The sequence below is a fragment of the Convolutriloba macropyga genome, chromosome 5, assembly GCF_964194025.1.
Source record: "Convolutriloba macropyga chromosome 5, txConMacr16.3, whole genome shotgun sequence".
Classification (NCBI taxonomy): Eukaryota; Metazoa; Xenacoelomorpha; order Acoela; family Convolutidae; genus Convolutriloba; species Convolutriloba macropyga.
The window spans coordinates 12,678,556-12,704,618 of NC_134472.1; the positions used below are offsets into that span (position 1 = coordinate 12,678,556).

General features: G+C 35.1%; 1 protein-coding gene across 6 annotated transcripts in view; it reads left to right on the top strand.

Moving 5' to 3' along the window:
- LOC142339144 (uncharacterized) overlaps positions 1 to 25,461 on the top strand; it is a 94,445-nt gene extending 68,984 nt beyond the window's left edge. For 4 of the 6 annotated variants that reach the window (XM_075388905.1, XM_075388904.1, XM_075388902.1 and 1 more), the window contains exons 3-10: positions 6,820 to 7,013; positions 10,982 to 11,108; positions 11,597 to 11,697; positions 15,214 to 15,373; positions 15,844 to 16,095; positions 20,617 to 20,874; positions 21,393 to 21,537; positions 24,902 to 25,461. In XM_075388905.1, the coding sequence (XP_075245020.1) occupies positions 6,820 to 7,013; positions 10,982 to 11,108; positions 11,597 to 11,697; positions 15,214 to 15,373; positions 15,844 to 16,095; positions 20,617 to 20,874; positions 21,393 to 21,537; positions 24,902 to 25,144 (1,480 nt within the window). In that variant the 3' untranslated portion in view covers positions 25,145 to 25,461. The remainder of the gene's footprint in view (positions 1 to 6,819; positions 7,014 to 10,981; positions 11,109 to 11,596; positions 11,698 to 15,213; positions 15,374 to 15,843; positions 16,096 to 20,616; positions 20,875 to 21,392; positions 21,538 to 24,901) is intronic. The other 2 variants (XM_075388901.1, XM_075388900.1) reach the window with 1 other exon arrangement.
- The last annotated feature ends 602 nt before the right edge of the window (positions 25,462 to 26,063 follow it).

Here is a 26,063-nt window from a genome sequence, read left to right on the forward strand (position 1 = left end):
AGTTTCCGTTATCGCTTTTATTAGTAGGGACCTTGAGGTATCGAATATGATCCAAAATCGTAAATTCTTTCTAATTGCTTTGAAAATCGTAATTGTCCAATTTTATTAGCCTTCTAATACCTTGAGGAAGCGTTCTTTTGCAGAACGTCACTTCTACTGGGGCTGGCACACACATAAATTAAATTAGTGGGGTTGCAAGCGTTTTTGCCACAAAACAATTTTTCTCTTCAGCCTAAATAAGCCTAAACAGCCGAGAATGCCATGTGTACTCTACCGGCAGCGGAAGAATGGGAACGTTTTTTTTTATTTAACTTAACCGTTTTTTGAGAAACTTAAAAAAGTGCTGGACATTGCGTGATAAATGTGTAGTAACACTTTATTAATCGAAAAACCAATGCCAAGAGGTAACATTATCAATGGTAGTGTAAGGTAATATAATAATAGTTTTACAGATAAAAATACAGATGAGTCAACAACGGCAAGTATTAATTAATCTTGTAATGCACTAGAGAAGGATCAAAGAAAACGCACATTACGCCAAGAAACAACTGCTTTTGCCACGTGGTACGTTTCGCAAAAGTCATTAAAGAAATGCTTTGTTATGTTTTTTTTTGGCATCAAGTAGGGATATTTTTTTCATCACCGAAGTTTTTGAACGTAGAGATATATAAGGGAACAGATGTATTAAAAAACAGTTCTGCATGTATTTAGTTTTTGGTATCATTTTGCTGAAGTAGCTGTTTGTTCGTTTGTTTCTAGTTACTTCGAAGGTTGAGTATTTAATTTTCCGAAACGCTGGTAAATGACCGCTAAATATCTCCCACATATGGAAGTTCCTTTTATATTTCAAAAATTCAGTTGCTGGCAAAATTTCAAATTTTAATTTCAGATCTTTCGATAATTTATGTTTTTTGCGGTCAGTAATGGTCTTTAAAGCCCAATTATTTTATTTATCAAGTGAAATTATCAGTTTTTGACTTATTCCTGAGAGAAGTACTGAAGAATAATGCAGATGGCTAAAAACTAGTGACTGTAGAAAAAGTAAGCGAGTCTGAATGTCGAACGGTTTTTGAATTGCGGCAATGGTTTTATTTCGGCATGCTCTTTTCCTAAGAACTTTCTTAACTTCATGGAAATTTAAATGACTATCAATCATGATCCCTAAATCTTTTACTGACTTTTTGGTTTCGATTATCTTACTGCCAACTTTAATTGACCCTCCGGTGGTGTTTTTTTTGTTAATTACAATTAGTTCAGTTTTCAGCATTAAGGTTTAGTGAATGTATATTGAAATGTTGATGAGCTAATTTGCAAGATTCTTCAATATTTTGTAAGCATTGCTTCAAATCCTCATGTTCTGTGAAAAGTAGAGTGTCATCTGCGTACTGAACAGTTTTACAGTTACTTGGTATGTTTTTTTGGCATTTTCTTTATGTAAAGATTAAATAGAAGTGGGCCCAATACTGTACCTTGAGGCACACCTTGATAAAGTTTTATCCAATCAGATCTGACGTTGTGATCAATGGTTTGCTGCCTATGATCTGTTATGAAATCAATCAGTAATTCAACAGCATTTTCACTGAAATTCAAGGAAATCAACTTTTCTTTCAAAATGTTATGCTTGATTGGAATCAAAAGCTTTTGATAAATCAATAAGAGCAGCCGTGATGATTTTGTTATTGTCAACAGTTAGTCGAAACGATTCGGTGCAATACAGAAGAGCATCAATTGTTGAATAGTTGTATCTAAAACCGAATTGTGTTTCTGAATAGGAGCGTTCGTTATGCAAAATTTCTACGATTTGTTTTTGGAGCAGTCTCTAAAAAATTTTGGACAGAGAAGATGTCACTGAGATAGGCCTATAGTTTTCAGGGTTATCAGGGTCATCTTTTTTGAACAGGGAGTAACATATGCGGTTTTAAGGTTAATGGGAAACTTTTTTTCGCTGATTCACTGATGAAACTGTTAATGACGTTCGTCAAGTGTCCCACAATTATATCACAACCATCTTTTAAGGCCCAGGGAGTCATACTTGAGGGTGCTATTGGTTTTTGATCATTTAAAGACTTTAGATCTCTTTTAGCTCGAATTCTGTAATGAATCGGAACTGAAACTGATTTTGTGCGCGTACTAGATGCAAGCTATTGAAGGAACTTTGAAAATTTGCTGCTGCTAGCGTGTTTGTTTTACAGAAGAAGTCACCTAACCTGGAAAATTTGTAATTTGATAAATTTGCCATTTTAAAATTTTCCGACATGTAATTACCAAAAAAATCTCTTGGGCGGAAAATTTCTATTGATGTCTGAGGAAGTGGACATTTCGAATAAATCTTTCACCAAACTATCGCTTTGAAACTTTAAATTTTTTTTATCATTTCTTATGAAAACGCGTTTAATGGCTCATTTGTTTTTAATAAAAGAGTCATCATGCTGTTGAAGTACTCGAGTTTATGATAAGCATTGTCATGACAATATATATACGTCCAATTCAAGGATCACAAAGTTGCACAAAAATTTTACTTCGAGTAATGTTTTTTATCAAAAAGTAACATCGTGGTGGGCAAACTCTTGAGCTGCATTCTAAATTAGAACATAGTATCGTCGCAAGATGATCGTTTTTTATATAAGTTTTGAAAATTTTGGTTCTATGTTTGTCTGATGTATCGTCTGTAATGAAATAATCTATTAATGAGGTAAATTTTTGCATAGTTGGCACAGATTGATTACATGGTTGGAAGCTATATGGCGTTAGATTTGTATTTAAAAAAGATTTTTCGTTCATATTTAGATAATTAATATTGAAATAGCCCATCAGGACAAATTTACATCCCATAGTAAAAACTTTGTCAATCTTGAATACTAATTCATCTAAAATTTCAGAACTTAAATGTTTTTGTGGACTGTAGACTACGCCGACGATTAGTTCGATATTTACAAGGGAGATTTCTAAGAACAGAGCTTCGAAGCTGGTGTTCATCTTCAAATCGTTTCGAATTCTTGGGTTCAAACTTTTAGGCACAAGGAGCTTGACACCACCGCCTGTTTTTTGATATTTCGCTTAAATTGCGGTCACGTCTAAAGGATACAAGCTTTTTACCGTCTATTTCCCATAATTTGGAATCATTTTCCGAGGAAAGCCAGGTCTCGGGCAAACCTATGGTTGTATTATGCCCAGAATCTCCTAATAAAATTTTTAGATCTCCGCGTTGGCAATTTAGACTCCTGCAAATCAAATTTTTGAACTTCAATTGATCTTCTGTCTGTTTAACATGTTTTAACACATCAGTATAATAACTAGCGGGGACTAGATTTTTCTCAATATCCCTGATAAAATTGGTAATAGTGAAACAATTAAACTTAGATTGCAGCAAGATGTTGAGAATGTTTATATGTGTTTTTTTGTACCAAGTGGCATAAAGAGGGAAAACTTATATATGTCTGGTTTCGCTCTTTGAGAAAATTTATACGCTCATTATCTGTTACAGAGCACAAGATATAAATATGTAATTTGAGTGCTGATATTTCGAAACACTTCATCTCAAAACAATACGAGTTATCATTGAAGCGCAAGCCAACAAAAACTAACAGCCTCTCATGTAAGTGTAAGTCTGCAGGGGTTTTGTAGAGAAAGCATGGATATAACATTGCAGATTATTTTCCAAAACAATGTAACCAGCTCTGGATAAATGAATGCGATCTCGCGCAAAAATTGCGTCTAAGAACATCTTATCATGACAAAGAGTCCATAAATTGAGTTAAAGTGACACAGAGCTTAAAAAAATGCCAGGTTTATTGCATTAATCTTGAAGGAAATGTGAAATGGTTAGAGGCACTAGAAATTTCGTCGGCTGAAACTTTTCTAACAAAATTGAGATCAATTTTATCCATTTTTGTTTGATATGGCTCTCCATTTTGTTGCTGTCGTTGAAGCCTGCCCCTAGTATGACCGTATTCATTTTCTTTTTGGGATAATCAGCGCAAACTTGAATCAAATCGTCAAGAGTAGATCCTGGATAAGAATGAACCTTCGTATCCCGGCCTCCTAGTTGTCTTGGGTGCAGGTGTCTGATTCTTCTGATTCTTGATGTACCCAAAACAAAATTTCGTGACCCAGTTTTGATTATTTTTGTCCTAAATTGAGGATTTTTTGCTAAACTACAGTTTGGTTTCATAAGCTTTTTGTGGTTTGCTCCTGGTTCGATGGTAGGTGTTGCACCTGCTGAAGTAATCTCACTTCCACATTCATCATCTTTTGATTGAAGTACATCAGGTGTAATTGCCCTCCTCGGTCGATAATTGGAAGATGATGAATTATTTTTTTTGTTTAATAATAACTTCAAAGAATGTATCTGCGGTTCAAGATCTGTAATCTTTTTAAGCAATTTTGATAATGTTTTAGGCTTAGAAAGATTTCGAGGCATTGCGCATTTAACGTTTTTTTTTCAAGTTCAAAGAGAGTGACTGTTTCATAGCGTCTGTTTCATAGCGTCTCTTTGAAATAAAATTGCTGTATGAAATAAAATGTTCTCCTAACAACTACACCTGAACTCGTTCAGGTAAAAATTTACCTGAACTACAGTTCAGGTGTGTTTCAGTTCTCTTTACACCTGAACATCCGTTTACCTGACCAAGGTTTAGGTAAATTTGCCTTAATTTTTTTAGTGTGTTGTTTCAGCCCTAATCATAATTTCTCTAAAAATTTTTTCATTGACAACTTTCATTTAGGAATGTTCTAGAATTACAACTTTTCGTAGACGACATTATAGGAAGTTGTAATTTTACAACTTTCTCAATTATCAGGTCAACCCTGGACGTGTTCATCTCAGACCTGAATAATTTGTTTCACTATCTGTTGAAACTCGTCATTGTTTGGTAGCCTGTCAATTTTTTTAGTGTCGTCTTCCGTAGCGTAGTTACCCAAAAGATTAATCTTTTGTGGGGTGTGGCCATTAAGATTGCCTAAACTGTTTCTTGGTTAAAGTTCCTCATAGTTCAAGTTTTCGTTATTTTCGAGAAATTATAGTATAGTCTGATTCGGTCCAGCAGCCTAGTTGACATATAACATTAACCCCCTTTAGGTCAGTGAGCTAATTTTTACATTGCAACTTGCTATATAACAAAATAATAAACAAAATTTGGTCTCCTTCAGATTGGTTCTTAACCCAGGTCTTAGCTACTAGTGGGATCAAAAGGTGGAGATTTTAGCAAATGCAAGCACCAAAGCGTCAAAAGTTGATCACTTCGGGGCACTATTAGTAATATTAGCCCATTTACTGCAGTTAATCGCTGTAATGGGGGGTGTAGTGTTCTATGATGGCGGCTGTAGTGGGGGAAAGACCCGAATTTTTAGTGATAACGGCTGTAGTGAGAAAGACCCGATTTCAAGTCTGTAAATGATTGAGTATTTGAAAAATTTCAGATGGTTTGTACTAATTTTGTAATTTATGAACCAAATTGAACGACCATATTTGAAAAGTTTGCAAAAAAATTGAAGCAGGCACTTGCAAATTTTATAATGCCAGACCTCTGAAGTGTCATGTCAGATTTTCCTATGTTTTTTTCCGATTTTCGTTTTCAATTTTCTGTGGGGGTGTGGGAAGGACTGATGAGATCCGAAACTTCGATGCAATGAGTAGACAAGACATTGAAGTGAAATTACAGTGTTTTTCAATACCGAGAAACCGACCTCCGGAATTCTCTTATATAAATAGTAATGAGATTCCGGATGTTCTGAGCGACCAAATTCTCTTATCGCCCATGAGACGTCTTTTTTTTCTGACGGTTGAGATTGTGTTTCTCATCAGAATTGAGCTCGTTTTACATAAATGGCTAAATCGTCAGTTCTCCCCTTACACTTTTTGTGATGTACTTAAGATGTGCCCGAGGCACGCGAAAAACTGAATGAGTCTTAATGTTGGTTAACTCCCCACAATAACCAAAAACATTTCTATGATATATGGCTGTAATGGGACAGACCCGACTTCGAGGCTTTAACTAATTGAATATCGGACAAAAAATAAATTTGTATTAATAAGATGTCTGACAACACAAATAGATGTATGCAGAAGCTGCTGACGGAAAAGCAGTTTTAAACAGGTCGCTTTATAAAACTTAGAATCGTGACTTAAAACATAATGCCGTATCTTAACTTTTTATTAGGTGTTTGTTATTAATAATATATTGTTTGTTTTTAACATTGCTTTTTAAAAATTCAATTTTTTTAGAGCCTTCTCACAAGTATTTAGAAAACAAACATCTATACAGGGCCGAAACAGAATAGATCCTTGTAATTTATAAACAAAACTGGATAACCAGATCTGAAATATGGCAAAAAAGATCTGCCATTTTTTTTGCCAAATATGGCAGATCTGAAATATGGCGAAAAAAATTGCACGCACGTATTTCTGAAATATTGAAAAACGCACGTGCAATATTCATAATGCCAATTCTCTGCAGTGCCATGTCAGTTTTTCGTATATGCAGTGCCAGATTTCAAAGTTGCCTGTTGTTGTTTTAAGCATGCTTTCGGGACACTTCAAAAATCTGACTTATAACTCAAACCGCTATTGGTTCTCGATTAATGCCAGATTTTTTTCACTGACCCCCCCCCCCCCCCCCCTGTTAATGGGCATATAATTTTACGCCCCAAAGCGCAAATGCTTTTTTGCATAGTAACCTGCTGTATAACAACTCAATCTGCAGAAGGGGGTATGAAAAATCTGGAGGGGGTGGGGAACAGAAAAGATCCGACAAAATCAGCCAGTTTGCCTCGAGCTATACCACTTGAGTGTATCATGAAGTTCTCTTTTTCGTTTTACAGGTACACGATGGGTGTGTACCAGGCATACTGGGTGCAAGAGTTGGGAGTGATGAGTCCTACTCGGGCCTCTCTGGTATCCAGTACCCTGTTTGTGATGACATGTGTGCCCTCTCCTGTCATCAGCATCCTCATACACAAAAGTGGCCGATTCAGACCCAGTCTCATGGTCGCCATGGCCATTCCTATGCTCACCAGTAAGAATTGTTCGATTAATCTATGCAGGGCGCTTTTTCCACAAGTATTAATGGAAAAATTAGTCTTTCCCATTGTGGACTTCGATCTTTGTTGGGTGAAGTTGCGAACTCCCGCAGTTATATGTTGTTTTTTTTATAGGAACAATTCCAAGAGGGCAGAAGACCTGCTTAATACTGTGATTGCTGCTTGAACATTTACGCAAGTGCATGTTGCCTCTACGTTGCAATTTGCATGCCAAAACTTTTTCAAACCCAAAGTTTAAAAAAGAATTCATCTTGAAGCCCTAATTAGCTAAGCAAGCAATTGAGTTTGGAACTTTGCTTGTTATTTTCCGACATAGTACACTGCCGGAGATCAAAGATAATTGTAATCCCAACTCTTAATTGGCACTTAGTAAAGTAGCATGGATCTGTGATCTGAACTTTTCAAAAATCAGGCAACAATTTAATCGTTTCCCCAGGGATTATAAAATTCAAAAACTTGCAAGAATCTTGCAAGCTATCTTGCAAGAGAAAACATACTTCTTGCAAGGTTCTTGCATAATTTTTAATTTAGCTCCTTTTTCAATGTGTTTAAAAATGTTTAAATTCTGTTTGTGAAGTATTTTTCAAAATGCATTTAGCAATAGTTGTCCCATCACTTGGGTGATTAAATTCCTTGCAGCTAAATTTCTTACAACGTAAATCCCTAACCACTTGTTTATGATACGTTTTGTCGAATTTATATATTCTAGAGTTATTATCAAACTAGTTATTGTGGATATTCGCTAACAAGGAGCCATAAAGTCCTGCCCAAATTTTCTGAAATTTGCAATTTTGTTTGCTTTTTTTTTTTAAAAAAACGACTTTATCTGCATAAAATTAAGGCTTATTCTATAAATTTCAGGAAAAATGACCCGATGATTCTGTGAACTCAGTTGTTTTTTAAAAAAAGAGAAATGCTTTGTAAAACTCAATTGAGATATGAGGTAGTTTATTACAAATACAGATGTCGACAAAAAATTTTAAAATGCTCCCGGAAATAATATTCCAACCTATATCATTGGTTTACAAAATAACAGGATTAACAATAAAGGACATTTTTCGCCATATTCTTTTATGGTAGCTTTTAAATAATTTTTGATATTTTTGTTCAATTTTTTCCATTCTTATTAGAACAAATATTGAGTGCATAAAACAAAACAACGCATTTAGGGTAAATTTGAACAGCACAATCACGCAGAATGAGTGTACAATTTTGAACAATTTTGGAAGAAATTTGGTGGAAAACAGAATCAACAATTGCTCCCAGAAAATCCAGAATATCCCGCTCGATAGTTTGGTGCAAAAAATGCTTGATTGACATTGAAGAATACTTCCCGCCCTATTTTTTATTCAAACTAATCAGTTTTACGCGAAGTTGATCACTTTGGGGGCACTATTAGTAATATGAGCCCTTTTACTGCCGTTAATCGCTGTAATGGGGGCTGTAGTGTTCTGTGATGGTGGCTGTAGTGGGAAGGACCCGAATTTTTAGTGATAACGGCTGTAGTGGGACTTCGAGTCTGTAAATGATTGAGTATTTGAAAAATTTCAGATGGTTTGTACTAATTTTGTAATTTATAAACCAAATTGAACAACCATATTTGAAAAGTTTGCAAAAAAAATTGAAGCAGGCACTGTCAAATTTTATAATGCCAGACCTCTGCAGTGTCATGTCAGGTTTTCCTATGTTTTTTCCGATTTTCGTTTTGCAATTTTCTGTGGGGGTGTGGGGAGGACAGATGAGATCCGGAACTTCGATGCAATGAGTAGATAAGGCATTGAAGTGAAATTACAGTGTTTTTCAATACCGAGAAATCGACCTCCGGAATTCTTTTATATAAATAGTAATGAGATTCCGGCTGTTCTGACTGACCAAATTCTCTCATTGCTCATGAGACGTCTGCTTTTTTTTTCTGACGGTTGAGACTGTGTTTCTCATCAGAATTGAGCTCGTTTTACATAAATGGCTAAATCATCAGTCCTCCCCTTACACTTTTTGTGATGTACTTAGGATGTGCACGAGGCACGCGAAAAACTGAATGAGTCTTAATGTTGGTTAACTCCCCACAATAACCAAAAACATTTCTATGATATATGGCTGTAATGGGACAGACCCGACTTCGAGGCTTCTTGTTTCTTACAACGTAAATCCCTAACCACTTGTTTATGATACGTTTTGTCGAATTTATATATTCTAGAGTTATTATCAAACTAGTTATTGTGGATATTCGCTAACAAGGAGCCATAAAGTCCTGCCCAAATTTTCTGAAATTTGCAATTTTGTTTGCTTTTTTTTTTAAAAAAAAACGACTTTATCTGCATAAAATTAAGGCTTATTCTATAAATTTCAGGAAAAATACCCGATGATTCTGTGAACTCAGTTGTTTTTTAAAAAAAGAGAAATGCTGCGTAAATTTCAATTGAGATATGAGAGGTAGTTTTACAAATACAGATGTCGACAAAAAATTTTAAAATGCTCCCGGAAATAATATTCCAACCTATATCATTGGTTTACAAAACAACAGGATTAACAATAAAGGACATTTTTCGCCATATTCTTTTATGGTAGCTTTTAAATAATTTTTGATATTTTTGTTCAATTTTTTCCATCTTTATTAGAACAAATATTGAGTGCATAAAGCAAAACAACGCATTTAGGGTAAATTTGAACAGCACAATCACGCAGAATGAGTATACAATTTTGAACAACTTTGGAAGAAATTTGGTGGAAAACAGAATCAACAATTGCTCCCAGAAAATCCAGAATATCCCGCTCGTTAGTTTGGTGCAAAAAATGCTTGATTGACATTGAAGAATACTTCCCGCCCTATTTTTTATTCAAGTTAATCAGTTTTACGCGAAGAAAACACGGATTTAGTTGAAATGAGATGGAAATTGTTAGAAGTCATTTTTCATCAATTCAATTCAATTTTTCCGTATGACCAAGCAAGAAGTCAACACCCAACCTATGATCTAAAACTGTTGTTTTTATGCTCTTTCAATTGATTTGGTAATAAAAATCAGGCTCTAAAAAGTCAGTATTTTTGTATGGCTAGAAAGATTAGTTTTACGCAGAGGAAATGAGGATTTAGTTGAATTGAGATGGAAATAGTTAGAAGTCATGTTTTGACAATTTTTCCCTTATTCTGACAGAATCATACAAGTTTTAAATAAAATATCCGTTATTAACTATTTATCTGTAACTGTTGGTCCACAAAAATAGTAAATCGATTCCGAACTCCGATACCGATATTTTAGTATATATGCAAATTTAGATCCTTACTTTAGCATTATATTGAACATTTTCCTTCCCCGAACACCTAGGCACGCCTGATTTTGTCGAGTATCGTCATTAGATGATTTGATGGATATGCCATTTTTTCTCATATTGAATTTTTTTCTTAAGCTCTACAGATGTGTTTGAGTTCCTCTCCTGTGACAGGTTTTTTTTTCGTCTTTTTTCAAACGTTTTTTATTTCATTCAAATGTAGGTCATTCACAAATAAAATCTGGTTTTTTTCTCTGACATAAAGAACTGAGTTGGGTTTTCATTATAAAGCAATTTTAAGTACGTTTTTGATTGCTCTCGAACATAATTTGAATCAATTATTGTAAACCTGTCTTTTTTCATGCAAAATGCATGCACGCTTGATATTTTGAATTTTCTGGAGCGATTTGAACTGCGCGAGTTTAGAAAATAAATCTGTTGCTAAAATAAAAGCGATTGCGAGAGAATAGTGTATATAGCCCATGTAGCGTATTGGTTAATGTCCTCAACTCTCAACCGAGATGACGAGTTTGTAACCCACGCTAGTCAGAACTGTTTACACAATAAGCGTTTCTTTAGCCTCGCCAGTCGTTCGAGAGCAATTGGTCCGACGTTGGTCCGTTTATGTTAATTTTAGTTCAAAAAGTGGCAAAACTAATCATGATTTTTATTGCAGCTGGTGTATTGTTGAATGCGTACAGCACTGACTTCTGGATACTTTTGCTGGCCAGTGGTGTATTTCTGGGTCCTGCTCAGAGTCTGATGGATGTGACCTCAATGACAGCTGTCTATCACTACTTCAGGTCAGTCGAATTATATCACATTCTGCAATTGTTAAGTGTCTAAATAAGTTATGTCAAGTAAAGCATGGTTTTAAGTTATAATAAGTTATAAATAATCTTAAAAAGTTCAATATGGAACAAACCTGGCATCTGTTCCCACTTTTTTTCGGTGAATAGATCTCGTCTGTTTTCTTGGAAAAAAGGTTCAAAATCACAAATAGTCAAAATGACGAGAATTGATGTAGTTGCAATAAAGTTTTTAAGCTGGTACTTAATTTTTGTTTGTCTCTTAAAAAGGACATGATGATAAAAAGTGTAAAAATGATTTCAGAATTTATTCATCGTTGGACCAAACTTCGTTTCAATTTAACATTGTGGGGGGGGGGAGGGTTAGGAGGGGCGAGGTATGATGCGAGTTCCATGTAATGCGAGCGGTAAAGGGAACAATTTAGTTTCGTTTGTCAAAATTGTTTATTCATTTTCAAGTTTACTCCCCTATTTGTTTTCAGGGACGAGCAGGTGTATCTGTTCACGAGCATAGTCTCCTCAGGTGTGGGAGGGGGGATGATTTTATTCTCAACCATGTTCTTCCTCCTCGAACCCTCATTAGGTTGGTACTGAAGTATATCATTCATATAAACCGAGAGATCATATTTTAGACTAATGCTTTCGAGTGGAGTTGAAAATAGAGTGTAATACACTATGGTACCAAAAAGCTACGCACACCTAAAGAATTATAAAAAAAGCGCAACAGACATCAAATAAGACACCATTTTGAGTTCAAATCATTTCTCCAACAATTCAAAACGTTTTTTATGTTTTTTAGACGATTTGTATATTTTCAATTAGACAGTCTGTATAGTTTTCACACAGGATTCTTACGAGATCTCAGTCAACTTTCCGACAATCTTTCTTCCAAATTCTCTCAAAGAAATGTTGTTCTCTTGTTTTCGTAAATGTTGCTTCGGAATTGCCTATACATTTTAGTTTGATTCACATCAAGACTAATTGTTGACCACTCCTATACCTCCCGCTTTTTGTTGAAAAAATGGCTGAAAATCTTGATTTATTCATTTAAGCATTAATTTGTTTTCAAAATGAGGCGTTGAAAATGCTATTTTTCTTCACCATTTTTCATATTTTGAAGTAAACTAGAACCTCTGGCTTGTTTGCACATCTCAAAACAGTTTCAGTTCCCACCCATCCGATTGTATGGTACCCCAAAGCATAATTGATTGCCTTTCCAAACTCGAAATCGTTTTTTTTTTTAAAAAAAACTCCAGTTTTTCGAGGAACTCGCACAATTTCTTTACAGAACACGCCTTGAGTATGTTACTGTGTTTGTAACGTTTGTATGCATGCTGTTTACTAGATCTTGATTTGAAGCTGAGTAGCTTTTGTTTTGGTCCTTGAAAATTAGACATTTCGGACCACAACAGAGTGGCAAACACTGAAGGAACAAAGCAACTTAACTATCTTTTCTTCGTAAACGGAGAGAATGAAAATCAAATTTCGTTTGAAACTTCAAAATTTTTGTCGTGTTAGAGCAAATCAAAAGTACGCTTAAGAGCAAATCAAAAGTGATCAAAAATTACGCTTAAAAAAAGAAATTGGGCTGTATGCAGATTTTTGGTACTATATTGTTGATTAAAACGAATTTTGAGCACCGTGAAACCATTGATATAGCCATGGTGGTTGAGGTGCTTGTCTCATGCCCAATGCCATTTCATATCGCTAAACATATGTTGTTTAATTGCAGTTGTGCAAAATTTTTGCTTCACCGTGCTCTTCTAGAACACTCTTTCAATTTTACACCGAGTTCTTTTTCACGCTTGACTTCTTGATTTATACCTGACTTAGTTTGCTGACGTGGTTATACCTGACTAAATGCTCTAGGCTACAGTCCCATTTGAATTAAATTCCCCAACGTTCGTTCCAGAGCAATTTGTTGAACGTTTGTGGGTTTATATTCTGAATCAGCACTGTTAAAGAATATATGTATACAATTTTAAGTAACACATTTAAAAGCAGTTTGTGAGATAAAGATTGTGAGAAATAGATTTGGAACTGTTATTATGCATAAATTTTACGAATGCTACATTAAATCGTTTTATGCTAATTTTCACTAACAAAAATGACAACTGCCTTACTTTTCTCAATTAGGGTCTCAGATGAAATTCTATTGGCAACATTTTTAAGGTTCTGAAGCAGAAAGTGAAAAAAATTATTATCGATGTTAAAATTTGCTATCGAAAACAAAATTTAATTTTCCGGTATTAAGAACATTTCTTATGCTCAAAGGCAAGCAGAGCTAAAGCTTTTTCAGAGAACAACCTAAGATTAATCAGCAATTTTTTGAAAAGTAAGTGGAATTCCCGTTTATTACAGTAGAAATAAAAACAAAATTTTGACCGAGCAAAAAAGCAAAGTTGATTTTCTTTTATTTAGTTTCAACAACTCGGAGAACTTAGATTGTGTCTGTGATCTGCTTTTTTCCAGAGTCATAGCAACGCTTTTTTCTGTGACTGTGTTTTCGAATCGGGATTAGTATGTTATATTGGCACAGTGGTGTACAAACAGGCCTTTGCTGAAAACGAAGTACAGAGGGTGGTGATATTGGTTGGAAGGAATGATGAATTCTATATGAAACTATCAGTTTTTGAAATTTTGCTTTTGATATCTTGTCGGTTTTTTATAATTTCGGATATCTTCGGTTTGTGTCCCCCCAATACGTTATGCGCCCCCAAGTTACACAACACGTGCCATTACATAGTAAATCATTATGTAAAAATATAGCACGTGCGCTTGAGGTGTGCAAATAATATGTACCCACTAAGTTTGGGGGCACAAACGGAAAAGATCCCTAATTTCTAGTGCGGAATTCGCGTATTGCTCCTGGCTTGTCGTCGGGTGCTGTTAATTTTGGATCTCTGCAACTATTATTTCTGCTGTGATTTTTGAGTTTTTTGAAAACGTTAACTCTGACACAAAGATGCGTGAACAAAGTTTTCAATATTTTTCAGGTTTTTTTTGAAACTTATGTCTCGTTGGTTTTTGTTCAATGGGGCCGCTAGAAATGTTTTTTTTTCTAGATTTTAACACCCAAATGGATTTTTGGGAAAACAATGGAGTTCGTACCAACTGTTTTTATTTGCTCTTTAATGAGAAGCAAAATATTGTAAACGTGTGAGTATTTTTTATGCGACTTTTTTGCTTCAGTGTTCTGCACTTTCAGTGTTCGCCTGTCATTCGGGAGCAATTTTTCCGACGTTAGTCGGTTTTTGTTTGTTTTTGTTTTTTTGTTAAGGTTTTCGGTAATAATTTGTAGTTAGCCTGCAAGTGGGTCAGTAATTTTGTAGGGCTAGGTAAGAAGAAGGTCGTTTTAAACACATCATTATCAATTTTTTTTAAAAAAAAATACATTACCGTGATGTTTGCACTTATTTTATTTCAGCATCCTTAAACGAGAAAAAGAGTTTGAATAGATTAAAAATTGAACGTCAGGTATATTTGGTCTCCTGTTAAAAATTTACAAGTAACTTAATTTGGAAAAGTTAATTGAAATCGATTAAACTTATACGTATTACGCTTCAACAGAGTTCAAATTGAACCAGTAGTCAATTTTAAGAAAATTTCTGACAAAAGCTTTGGTCGCAAAGATTACGCCGAACATCTTTACCACTGTGCTGTCATACATGGTTAAGTTCTAATAATAACTTCAGTCTATTTGCAGTTTTCCCAAGTTATTGACAAGCTACGCGATTATAAAACTCAGGGTTATTGTTGATGACTAAATCAGTTTTTAGATTCGATTCAATAGCAGTGCAACTCGTGAAACGATTCAATAATTTACGACGGCAGCATAGCTAAACAAAGCGGGTCTTCAGTTGTAGCTAAAAAACCCACACAATAGGTTTTTCAATTTATGGGTGGCACTGCGGCAACCCGCTGATTGATTATAATTTGTATCTGGCAACAAATAATTATGTCTAATTTTTAGCGATGCATTAATAATTAGCACCTAAAACAAAACTTAAGGTAAAATTTATCGGGGATATTTTTTTTACCAATTTCGTTAATTTTGAATCTAAGTATTTAAAGAGACAAATTATCTCATTATCTTCAGGATTGCGTGGAATTGGTTTCGTGCAGCTGTCTGTCGCCTGGTTCATATTCATAATCGCCATTCTGCTCTTCTCATTCGGACACAAAATAGGAATGAGAACAAAATATCAACAGAAACGACTTCGTGGAGAGGCAGGCAAGGAACTGCTGGGCGAAGAGAGGTGAGTTCAAGCGGAGTGGTGTATATGTTTAAACCTAGCAAGAATTAGGATTGTGTGTATCTATGCATGACTTCACGTTTGAACGGGGTTTTTCGTGTGATCCACGCAAATAAATGTGAAATTTATGCGATTTATCATGTGATAAGGAATGAAAAATAATTTATCCCAGCCCTAAATTCAATAATTATAACCAAGTGAAAAATTTAATTGAATAGATGAGGCTCAAGAAAGGGTAGACAACGGGATCATGTGACGATCTTTTACTTTTTTGTGCTGATCAGTATTAAGAATTTTCCATTTTCAAATACGAATGAGAAAAACTTATTTAGCATGAAATATTCAAGTGATCCAATATCGCCCACACTTTCACGCAATTAAAGCGATAAGGCACAAATCATCACGTGAACGAATTTTGTGTTACGAGGAAGTTTTGTTTGGAGTGTTGATCAATTTTTTCCACTTGTTTACAGATGTGAGGTTTGTGCCACCAACGGCGTTCTAGTGAGGAGAAGCAAGTGTCCGTGTGCTCTACACGCACAGATATCCCACTCAGAGGGAACTGTGACTCATCAAGACCACAGTTCAGGGTACACCTCGAGGGACTCCCTGTCCAAACATTTAATGGACAACCAGGAACAGCACAGTCGCACCAACCATGACTATGCATACGATAGCCAGACTTCACTTATTATGATGTCAAGGAACACTGTGTTGTCTGATAGGTAAGTATTGTCTCTAGCTAAAGTCCACGTGTTGACTGGGACATAGATTTTGCTAATTTTTGTTGATTTGAAGCCATTTTGTTACTCAATTTCAGCTTTGCTTTTGAATTAAAAAATTATTCTGAATCATGTATTCAATTCCCTTTGTTGTAATCTGAATTGTTCCACTCTGATGTTTTTAGCGTTTTTTGGCAGCATAAACTTTTTATTTTGGTCTAACAGTTTTTGTCCATTTATTTAGCTAGCAGTGTTTGTTTGCTTTCAGAAGAAATTAAAAACAGCATTGGTAAAGTTTATCAAAAATACACCTCAGCGTAAATCTAAATGATTCTTCCAGTTAACCATCTGACAAGTTATTGACTGATTGATTTAGCAAACCTCCTTTTGTTTGTAGAAATGCAGTTGACATTAGAGAGCTTTGAAAGTAAAATATAAAAACGGCATTGCGTAAAATTTGAACTACATTTTGTCGTATTCATCAGAACTACAAGTCAGGTATTCTCCCTCGTAAAACCAGTTGGGTACAAATTTGATATGTCTCTCCGAAATTTATGTTTTTCTAGTACAATCAGATTTAAAAATCAAGTCACAAGGAATAAAACCAACATCTAACGAAGATAATCAATTTTAATATTTCCTGTGAACTGGTGAAAACAAAAAAATCATTGGTTGGCTTAACATAGATAGTATTTTGTTCATAAGGTTGCAATTAAAATTGTAATAATTAACGGTTTTTATATCATTGCGTTTGAGAAAAATGGAAAATTAGCTGAAATGGCTAATCGCTTGCTGTTACTTTTAAAAAAGAGGAAGACTAAATTATTTGAAGTTCTGACAAGATTTTTGAGGGACGAAAGACGCCAATTGATTCAGAAGCACTTTTTCGGATGAGTTTAATCCAAAATTGTTGTGCGAACAATTATAGATTTTTAAAGCAAAATAGAACAAAAATTTAAGCAAGAAGTACTGAAAAAGTTGACAATAAGAGTGACAAGCGGCTGTTTTGTACAAAACTGCAATGAATCCCCAAAAAAGTTGAAATACAACGCTGGACGGGCTTCTCAGTAATACCAGTTATAGCTTTCTACGCAATTTATATCGAAGTCGATCGACTGATATTGACTGAGCTAAACACCCAAGTTGAGCATATAGCCCCCCCCCCCCACAGGGGGCTCGGAACTACAACCTTCATAACAGCAGTTAAAGTTCGCACAACAAACCGATTCAGATATTTTTCTTGCGAAAATGCTGTATGCCGTATCCAAACGAAGGAATTCTCCAATCGATTGTGGTAGATAGGGGCGAGCGTTTACTTTTAGCTTTTGTGTCTTCATATTTTTGACACCTGGCCTGCAAATTGTTTCTTCCTGCTTTCTTAAGATATGGCTGTCAAATTATGAAAATTTGTTTTCCGTTGCGCCACCTTTGGCAAGCTTTGCCCCTTTTTGGCAACAGTTTGAAAACCATATTTTGAAAATGTGAAAAAAACTTTAAAGCTTTTCATCATTAATTCTGGAGTAGCAATAACCTAAAGCTGCCGTCGCGTTGCCTTTTTTTGGTTTTCAATGAAGTGAAATTACCGTTTTAATGGATTTGCTAATAGGTTAATTAGCGCAACCATTCTTTTTCATTTTGTCATAAAACAAATTGCTGAAAATAAACTGATAAAATTGCTCTAACGGGTGTCTTCACTTTTATTTTTTTTGTTTGCTGAAAAAAAAGTGGCATGAGCCACACTAGGAAACATTACAGTAGCGTATACAAGTTTACCACAATTTGTGGAAGATGAGATAAATATAATAATATGCTCACCCGTCCTAATATGATATAAAAAGATTTTATGTTACTATGTGAAAATGTGTTAGATGTGATATATCCAACTAAAAATTTATCTTGTAGCAGTCCTTTCTAGATACAGGAAGTTCCCTCAAGTAAATGTATATCATGAAAAAACTCATAAGTATCTCCTGAGTTGGGGTAAGATATTAGATCAGATAAATCTACTGAGTTAATTGAATATACGGTTTTTAAGATAGCTTTCGGAATTTCGGAGTTTTTGGAGCTGCTGTTGCTTTGTCTTTTTTTTTGCATCTTTTCGAATGAAATTCTGACCGATACGAAATAAATGTTTGTTTACCTACGAACTAGTGTTCGGGACTATTTTTCTACTTCATTAAAAACGCTACGAACTTGATTTTTCCACTAAAAATTATCAAGGGACATTGATTTGGAGGGTGGTACAAATGTTACATAAAACATTTGTACCACCCTCCAAACCAATGACGCCCAACACAAAATGGTTAATTACCAAGTTGATTGACTCTCATTTGTGCAACACAGAATGGTTATTTAGCTAGTTGCGTGGCTCTCTACTATGCCTGACTCCTTTTCTTAAGACTTTATTGTCAAGAATTGTCAGGTGTCGGGCTAAACGATAATGTCTTAGGAAAGGAAGGAACATTTACGATTCACTAATCGCTGAAAGTACTTCATTTTTTTAAGCTTTTGACCGAAAGTTTACTCACCTAAAGTTTTAATGGGTTTTATTCTCTTTTATGGCCTAATCAATGACGTTTTTATAGCTGCAAAGCTGTAAGTTGTTCATAGCTATAAACCGGTGCTCTCAGTTTTTTGCGATTCCAGGAATTTGTATTACGTTGGTGCACTCTCTTTTGAAGATCCGTTCACATTTTTTTGAATATTTGTTGTTATAAGTCAAAGTAGAGTAATGGTTTTTGTCACCAGAGCGTAGTAAAGGGAGCGAAAAAGCGAACAGTTTAGGGCATAAATTCTTTTCAAAATGCATTGGAGTGAGAAAGTGGTGTGTCAACAGATTTTTAGTTTTTGAAAGCCCATTTTTTACGAGCAACAATTTGACTTTTTTGCTGTTTTTTTCCTGATTTTCTTTAGTAATGGTTTCAAGTTGTTTCAAAATGTATAGTTGTATTTGTTGTATAGGGCAAACGGCAGTTAATATACATCTTTAAAATATGTCTTTATATTCTTTATGTTTACATATCTTAGACACTGAGTGTTTTTATAAAATATCCGTAGCTTTTAGTTTTGCGAGTTCTAGTAGTTTTTTGTTGTCATGTTTCTTAGCTTCATTAAGAGGACGGGTTTCATTGGCTCTTCAATGAGTTGTATTAGAAGCTTTGTTTTTCATAAATTGTTTAAGTGAGTTTTTCAGTTTTGTAGGTCTTGTTGTTGGCCGGTGGCTTTCGTTTTTTCTCGTTGCTGGAGGGTATCACTGGCTCTCTAAGGGGGGCAATAAAGGGGGAAATGGGGAAATTTTTAATTAATTTAATTGATATGGAAATTTTTTCAACGGCGTTGACATTAATTTTAAAATGCTATCTTACATGTTAGAGGTTTGTCCGTATCTGAAATTACTTTTTGTCCTACGACTCGGCCCTGCTTTTACAGGTCGTTGTTTTTGTGAAAGGTATTTAAAATTTGTGAAATGTAGGAAATGTAAGTCTTATTTCATTTGAAACGAATATAAAGATGTTGTCACTACTTTGTTAACCATGCCAGTGGTTTTATTGCTCGTTTTGTCTTTATCAGTCACTTAGTCTTGGTAGCAAAAAGTTTGCTTAGCTCTCTGATGAGGAATAGTTAATTTTCGTTGATTTTTTTTCTTAAATTTTTATAAATGTGTAAAAATATAATTAAAATGTTTTAAAATTTCCTGCTGTCTTGACTAGATTCTGATCATGCGTGACTTACCCCACTCAGCAATATATTTTTTTAAAACTGAATTTTATTTTGCATAAGGGTCAAATTGAACAAGACATATGAATTCATCGCTGAAAGTTGTTTGATACTTGTTTGAAGCGATGATAAATTTTTCAGCTCGTTTCTGTATCGGCTTCTATCTTTAATTTACGGTTTCCAAGTGTATTTTGTTGTTGTTGTGGAAAAGTTCAGGCTGTGGTTTTTCAGCTTTTATGCTTTTTTTGTAATTTAAGTATTTTAAGTTTATTTTTAGATGCATTTTATGATTTTAATTTTATATTTTAAGATGTATTTTTTAAAGTTGTAATTGGTTTTTGTTAGCCCTGAAACATTTTTTCTCTATCGTGGAAGAGGTGAAATTTTCGCGAAACTTTGACTCTTAAAGTTGGTGACCTGGTCGGTCGGCACTAAATTTACAAAGCCATTCTAGCTCAATACAAAAGGGATCGCCCAGTACTGTATTGCAAAAAACGATCCAATATTATCCTTGGATGAAATGAAGAGAAGTTATAACAAATTGTAAAAACTATAGGATGTCCAAAATAACACTTGCAATTCCTGATGTCTCGAAGGCGAAAAATTCGGCGAACGAAACCTCAACTGGATTTTAAAATCGCTTGCGTTCCCTACATTTTGGGCGAAAATAACAAAAACCTTCTAAATCATTTTTATATTGAAGTTGTATATTGAACTAGACTGAATATTTTCAGCCATTAAAGTTAACATCGGAGAAAGTTTGTGATTATAACAACATGTATTTGACATAGAAATAGCCTTTTTCAGATCCCACAGACCTCCAGACGTCGGCCATCTAGTCAAGTCCATCTTCTCCAACAGTCGTTTTATGCTGATGTTGTTGTCCTACTTCTGCAGCACTTCAGTCTTCAACACTGTCATGTACCACCAACCAACTCGCCTACTCGCATTCGGGTTCTCTCTTAACAACGGGGCACAGTCCATCGCCATAAATGGGTTTGTTCAGATGGTGTTCAGGGTTCTAGCTGGGGTGCTAATTGCGTCCGAGAAGGTGTCACCGTTCAGGTAAAATTACTGTGGTATATAGTCAGTAGCATAAAGTTGAAACAATAACGAACGTTTCAGAGACCCAAATTCAGTTTTAAAACGTTCAGTTATTGACATATAGATTTTCATATGCATGCCCAGATTTTTTCAAACGTTCACTTGCCTTGCAACTTTATGACCCTTGCTAATTTGAAATCTTGTTTTGTTATTATGCATTATAAACTTTAATAGTTTGGTCTTTCCCATTGCAGCCGCTGCAGATTAGTTTTGAAGGAGCTTCTCGCCCCCTTCCCCAAGTATCGTAAATATACCATAATGGGCTATAATTCCAAGGGCAAGCAATAACGGACCTATTTTTTAGAACAAGATTCGTCGATCTCTGAAAACATTATTGCATGCGATTTGCGGCTTGCAGAAAAAATTGCTCTAGAGAAACACACACATCTTTTCCGTTTGTGTCCCATCCCCAACGATCAATGCTTAGTAGGTCAGTAAATTTTATCCACGCAGGAATTGGTTTCAGTTGTGCTCTACAGGTTAAGTGAGCTGTCCAAGTTGGGACTGGGAGTGTTGACAATAGTGAGTACTTTCCTACCTCACTTGTGGTGTCAGTTGTTGTACATGTTCCTCATTGGAGTCACAGGCGCATTCCTCAACACCACAGACTTCCTTCTAGTTAAGGTACGACAAAAAACGTCTCTTAAGTTTTCAATCAATTCTTTAGAAAGACTGAAGACATTTATTCTTGTTTCGGGTCTTGAACATACTATCTGAAACAGCAAGAAGTACTGAAATACATTGAGCCTAAGTGTCAAATTTTGAACCATGTCGAATGACCATTAATTATAGCCTTTAATTATAGCCACGAAATTCTTGCCGAATGCCCTTTTTAACTGATCAGAACAATACGTCGAATGAGCGTCCTCGCAGGCTAGAAATAGAGGTAATTGTTTTTCAGGATTTCAATCCTTTTTGCAAAAGGTAATACCTGGAAACGTATTTCTGGCCACCCTTCCATTTCAATTAGCAACAAATTATCTACACATAACGTCATTAGTTAATATCAGCAAAAGATTTTATTTGTTACTGGCCGATTATTTATTTTAAATTTCCAAATAGCAAAGTCTTGTGAACTGATGGTGTCATTGTTGAATTGTAAAGGAATGAATATTACCACAGGGTTTGTTATTGCCCAGGAGAATTTATCAAAACGCGAGGCGAAGCCCAGTATTTGACTAACTTACAGAGGGCGATAAAAAGTGGGAGAATATTTGTAGCCAACACTCGTTGTAATTTCAAAAATAAATTTTTAATTTTTTTTTACCGAAAGCTGTAAAATATTTTTTTTAAAAAAATTTTGGCTGAACTTTTGGAGCTGCTTTTTCTAGATTTATGAAGGTTGTATTGAGTTTCGGATTTTAAGTATTTACTAAACTCGGAATTTGTCTAATGCAGTGAAGTAAATGAGAGGTGATAGGAATTTGTGATATGACGGTGGGATGGGGTTCGGTGCCCATATCGCCCTAAAAGAATCATCTCAGAAAAACTTTTTTCGTGTTGTCAAAAGAAGTCGCGTAGTTATTAGTTAAATTTCCTGTATTGAGTTCACTGCTCAAAATTTGTTTTCAACAGCAGAAAACAGCTTTTAAGTAGTCTTCTACGAGGAGAAAATTGTTTGTGTTCTCCTTGGGTCTGGTTATGGCTCATTGGTATTATTGATAAAAGTTTATGTCTTACAGGCTAGAGGCTTGGAACTTGGATTTTTGTTGAGAATGCTTATTCCCAAAATTGTATAAAATGGATTTTGCACCATTAGAGCACGCTCAAAAAGTAGTTTTTGTTGACTTGGTTTTTCCTTTTATTCGGTAAGGGCAACTTCAGAATTTTTCATTCAAGTTTTCTTTTCGTGGAAAAGTTTGCATCTAAAATTATCTGAAATGGATTTTGTGTTAGTAAGGACCCCTAAGATGTCAATTTTTAATTTTTAAAATTTAATCAATGCAATCAGCGCACTTTTTCAAATTATAAGTTTTCTGAGGAAAAAGTTTGCTCCTGAAATGGTCTGAAATATATAAGCGATACGAAATGGCGCTCAAAGGTTATTTTCTGGGCTTGGTTTTTGTACCTACGCTGTGGTTGATCTGAAAATTGTAACAAATTGTTGAAGAATTTAAGTTTTCCGAGGAAAGAATAAATCAATACAGTTTATTCTGAATATTGAAGGGTAAATCAAAGGCACATTTCATGTGAGATGACACCCTCGTTTGGTTAGTTGGAAACTCTTTAGATGTTATTTGGTTACTGAAGTATCGAAAGAAGCTTTAGAAAAAGATAATGAGTTTTTCAAAAAAAGGTTTGAAAAAGAAAATTTGGTGGATTTTGTGTAATTTTTTCTGCTCAGATAGTAATTACCAATAATTAATCTAAACCTTTCTCTTTTCACACTTTCTATATCATTTTAACGAATTGATTCTGAGGTCTTCTGGTTGTTCACTGTTTGTTTTTAATAGCCGCACAGCGATAGCTGGGGCTATTATTGGCCTTCTCTTGGTTTTTTACAATTCAAAGAATTTGAATTGTATTGGGGCGCTGTCTTTTTTTTTAAAGATCTGTTCACACATTTTCATGATTTTTGAAGTCAAATTGGAGTAGTGATTTTGGTCACGCCGAAACAGGAAGTGGAGCGAAAAAGCGAGTGGTTTTGCGGCGTGAAATTTTTTCGCTCTAAATTTAAAGTAGAGTGAGAAATAGGTGTTTGAACAAAAATTGGCTTTCTCGCTAGTGGTTTTTTGTTCACATGCGGCAATTTCACTTTGATTTTTACAGTTTTTTCGATTTTTTGGATCGGATTTTTTTTCGAAATGGTTTTCCCAATCCATTCATAGTACGTTCTTGGTCTAGTTTTCTGTTTAGTCAATAAAAATTCTTTGAATTGTGTGTCAGGACTTGTCCTGCTATGTTTTTTATTTCGTCGTCATAATTTTTGTTACGACCATATGACGTCACAGCCACTTTTTGTTCATTTATTCATGCAATTTCAACTGAATTGCATGTGTGACGTCATTTTTCGCTCTAAATGGAGCGAGTTTTTCTGTTCATGCGCGTGATTAAATTTTTGGTCACACTTGACTTACCTCACTCTCAAAAATGACTTCCTCAATTTGAAATTGACTTTTATTTACTTTACTTCAAAGAGATAAGGTCAAATGGGTGTGTGTCACTCTAAATGAAGGTTATTTGAGATCAGCTAATAGAGGCAGCAATAACTTATACAGATTTTTAATCAAAATAACAGATCAGCATTCAATGAAAAGACGAATTTTTTGGTCTGTCTTTTTTACTGTTTTTTTAGACTGCATATCTACGAATCTATTGCGGCTATTTTCTGGCAATCTGCCAGCTATGTTTGCATTTGTAGGCTGAATATAAGATTTGTTATACATAGAGAGATGTTTCAGATCAACACCTCGGGGTTTTTGCTGCTATGTAGAGCTTAAACAATGAAAGCAACAAATGCAACAGCATCAATTGCCTTCTTTTTACAGTTTTCATGTTAAGAAGGTGGATGAAAATTTGAGTTTCAGAAGTCGGATAACTTAAGAGTTAGGTCTTCTGCTTAGTACTTGCTTTTGTATCATTAGAGGCGTCAACTGGTACGATTTTTGATTAAATTCACTTTTTATAGCCGTTTTTTAATTGCTCTCAAACGAATTTTGTAGCTATTATATTAGTCCTGTTGGTCTTTTTTATGCAATTTTTCGCTTGACCGACTTTTCGTCTGACCCATTTTATTTTTCGTCCTTGAAAGCGGGATAAACAGGTAGAGCACAGCGGGCGTTAAGTTGTCTTAGAGCCTTTCATCTCACTATTCTCCAAGCATGGGATTCACAGAAATTGTTTCGGAGACTTATACTTATGGTGTTAAGGACGGTTCCTAGATGTTTTCCGATTCGATTAGGTCATCGCCTCAAAATTGTGCTGAATGAAAAACCATGGTCTTGATCATTAGATGGTTTATTGTTAAACGTATGATTAATGGTTTTAGGACTATATGCACGAAGGGAGGGAGTTCGGAATAGCCCTGCTGTTTCTAACAGACGGAGTGTCAACCCTGGTAGTGGACACATTAGTGGGTCACTTGTACCAAATGTTGGGCAATTACGACCCAATCTTCATTGGTTTGGGTATCCTATCCTGCATCGGAAGTGGATTGGTTCTAGTTTCAGAGATCATACACCGAAGGCATTTGCTAGCAGAGTTGAGCAACTCTTTCTACGAAAGCTTGTAAAACTGCGAGCAGTTTGTTATTATTATTAATGTTTTTTAGCCTCTTTCCCTTGTTATATTCCCTCGTGCTTAATGGGACTGCACCTAATAGCTCAAGTTACCAGGAAGGGATCAGTTTTTTTTTGCTCTGTGTTGTATAGGCTGGTTATGCTGAATAAGAAACTATAACCGACCCTTGACTGTTTGTTAACTGCGAAGTATTAACTTTTGGAAACATCTTTTCTCATTCATTCTCAATCACTATGGATTTATAATTAAACTAAAATTAGTTTCGAAATAATCCCCATAAAGCCTGTGCACACTCGACAATAACAGCTCTCTCATTGTTGTATAAAAACTTTAACTGGCAAGCTTGTAGGTTCTACATGCATCAATTGTTGGGGGGGGGGGGGGGTGATAATGGGAAAGACTTCAATTATTGATCACTTAAATTATTGATCAAATATGGATCTATGGTTTTGCGAGTTATAATGTATCGTCTTGATAGACAGATGTTTTACAAACTTTTATTTGCATTTATAGTAGTGGATGAGTTCATAATCTAGATTAGCTGCAAAAACGTCTATTTTATAACCAAATTTAACTTTGAGAACTTTGACTTTTCAACCATCTGTTGCTGTTCGACCTAAGCTAATAGTCTGCGCAATGATTGTTGCACTTCTCATGTGTGCCCACAAATGATTGTGGTCATTGACCCACTGATTTTTTGTCTGTTCGGTCTAGTGCATACCCAGCAAGTTTCCGTCTGTTAAATAGTTGATTTTGGTCATACTTACCTTTTTCTAGACTTGGCCTCGGGTCTGATGGGTATGGGCCATTATGGTCGTAGTCTTGCCAGTTTGACTCAAGGCCCATCTTTGGGTCTGTTCGGTGTTGATCAGGGTCTAACCTTGGGTTTGTTTGGTCTGGCCCAGGTTCTG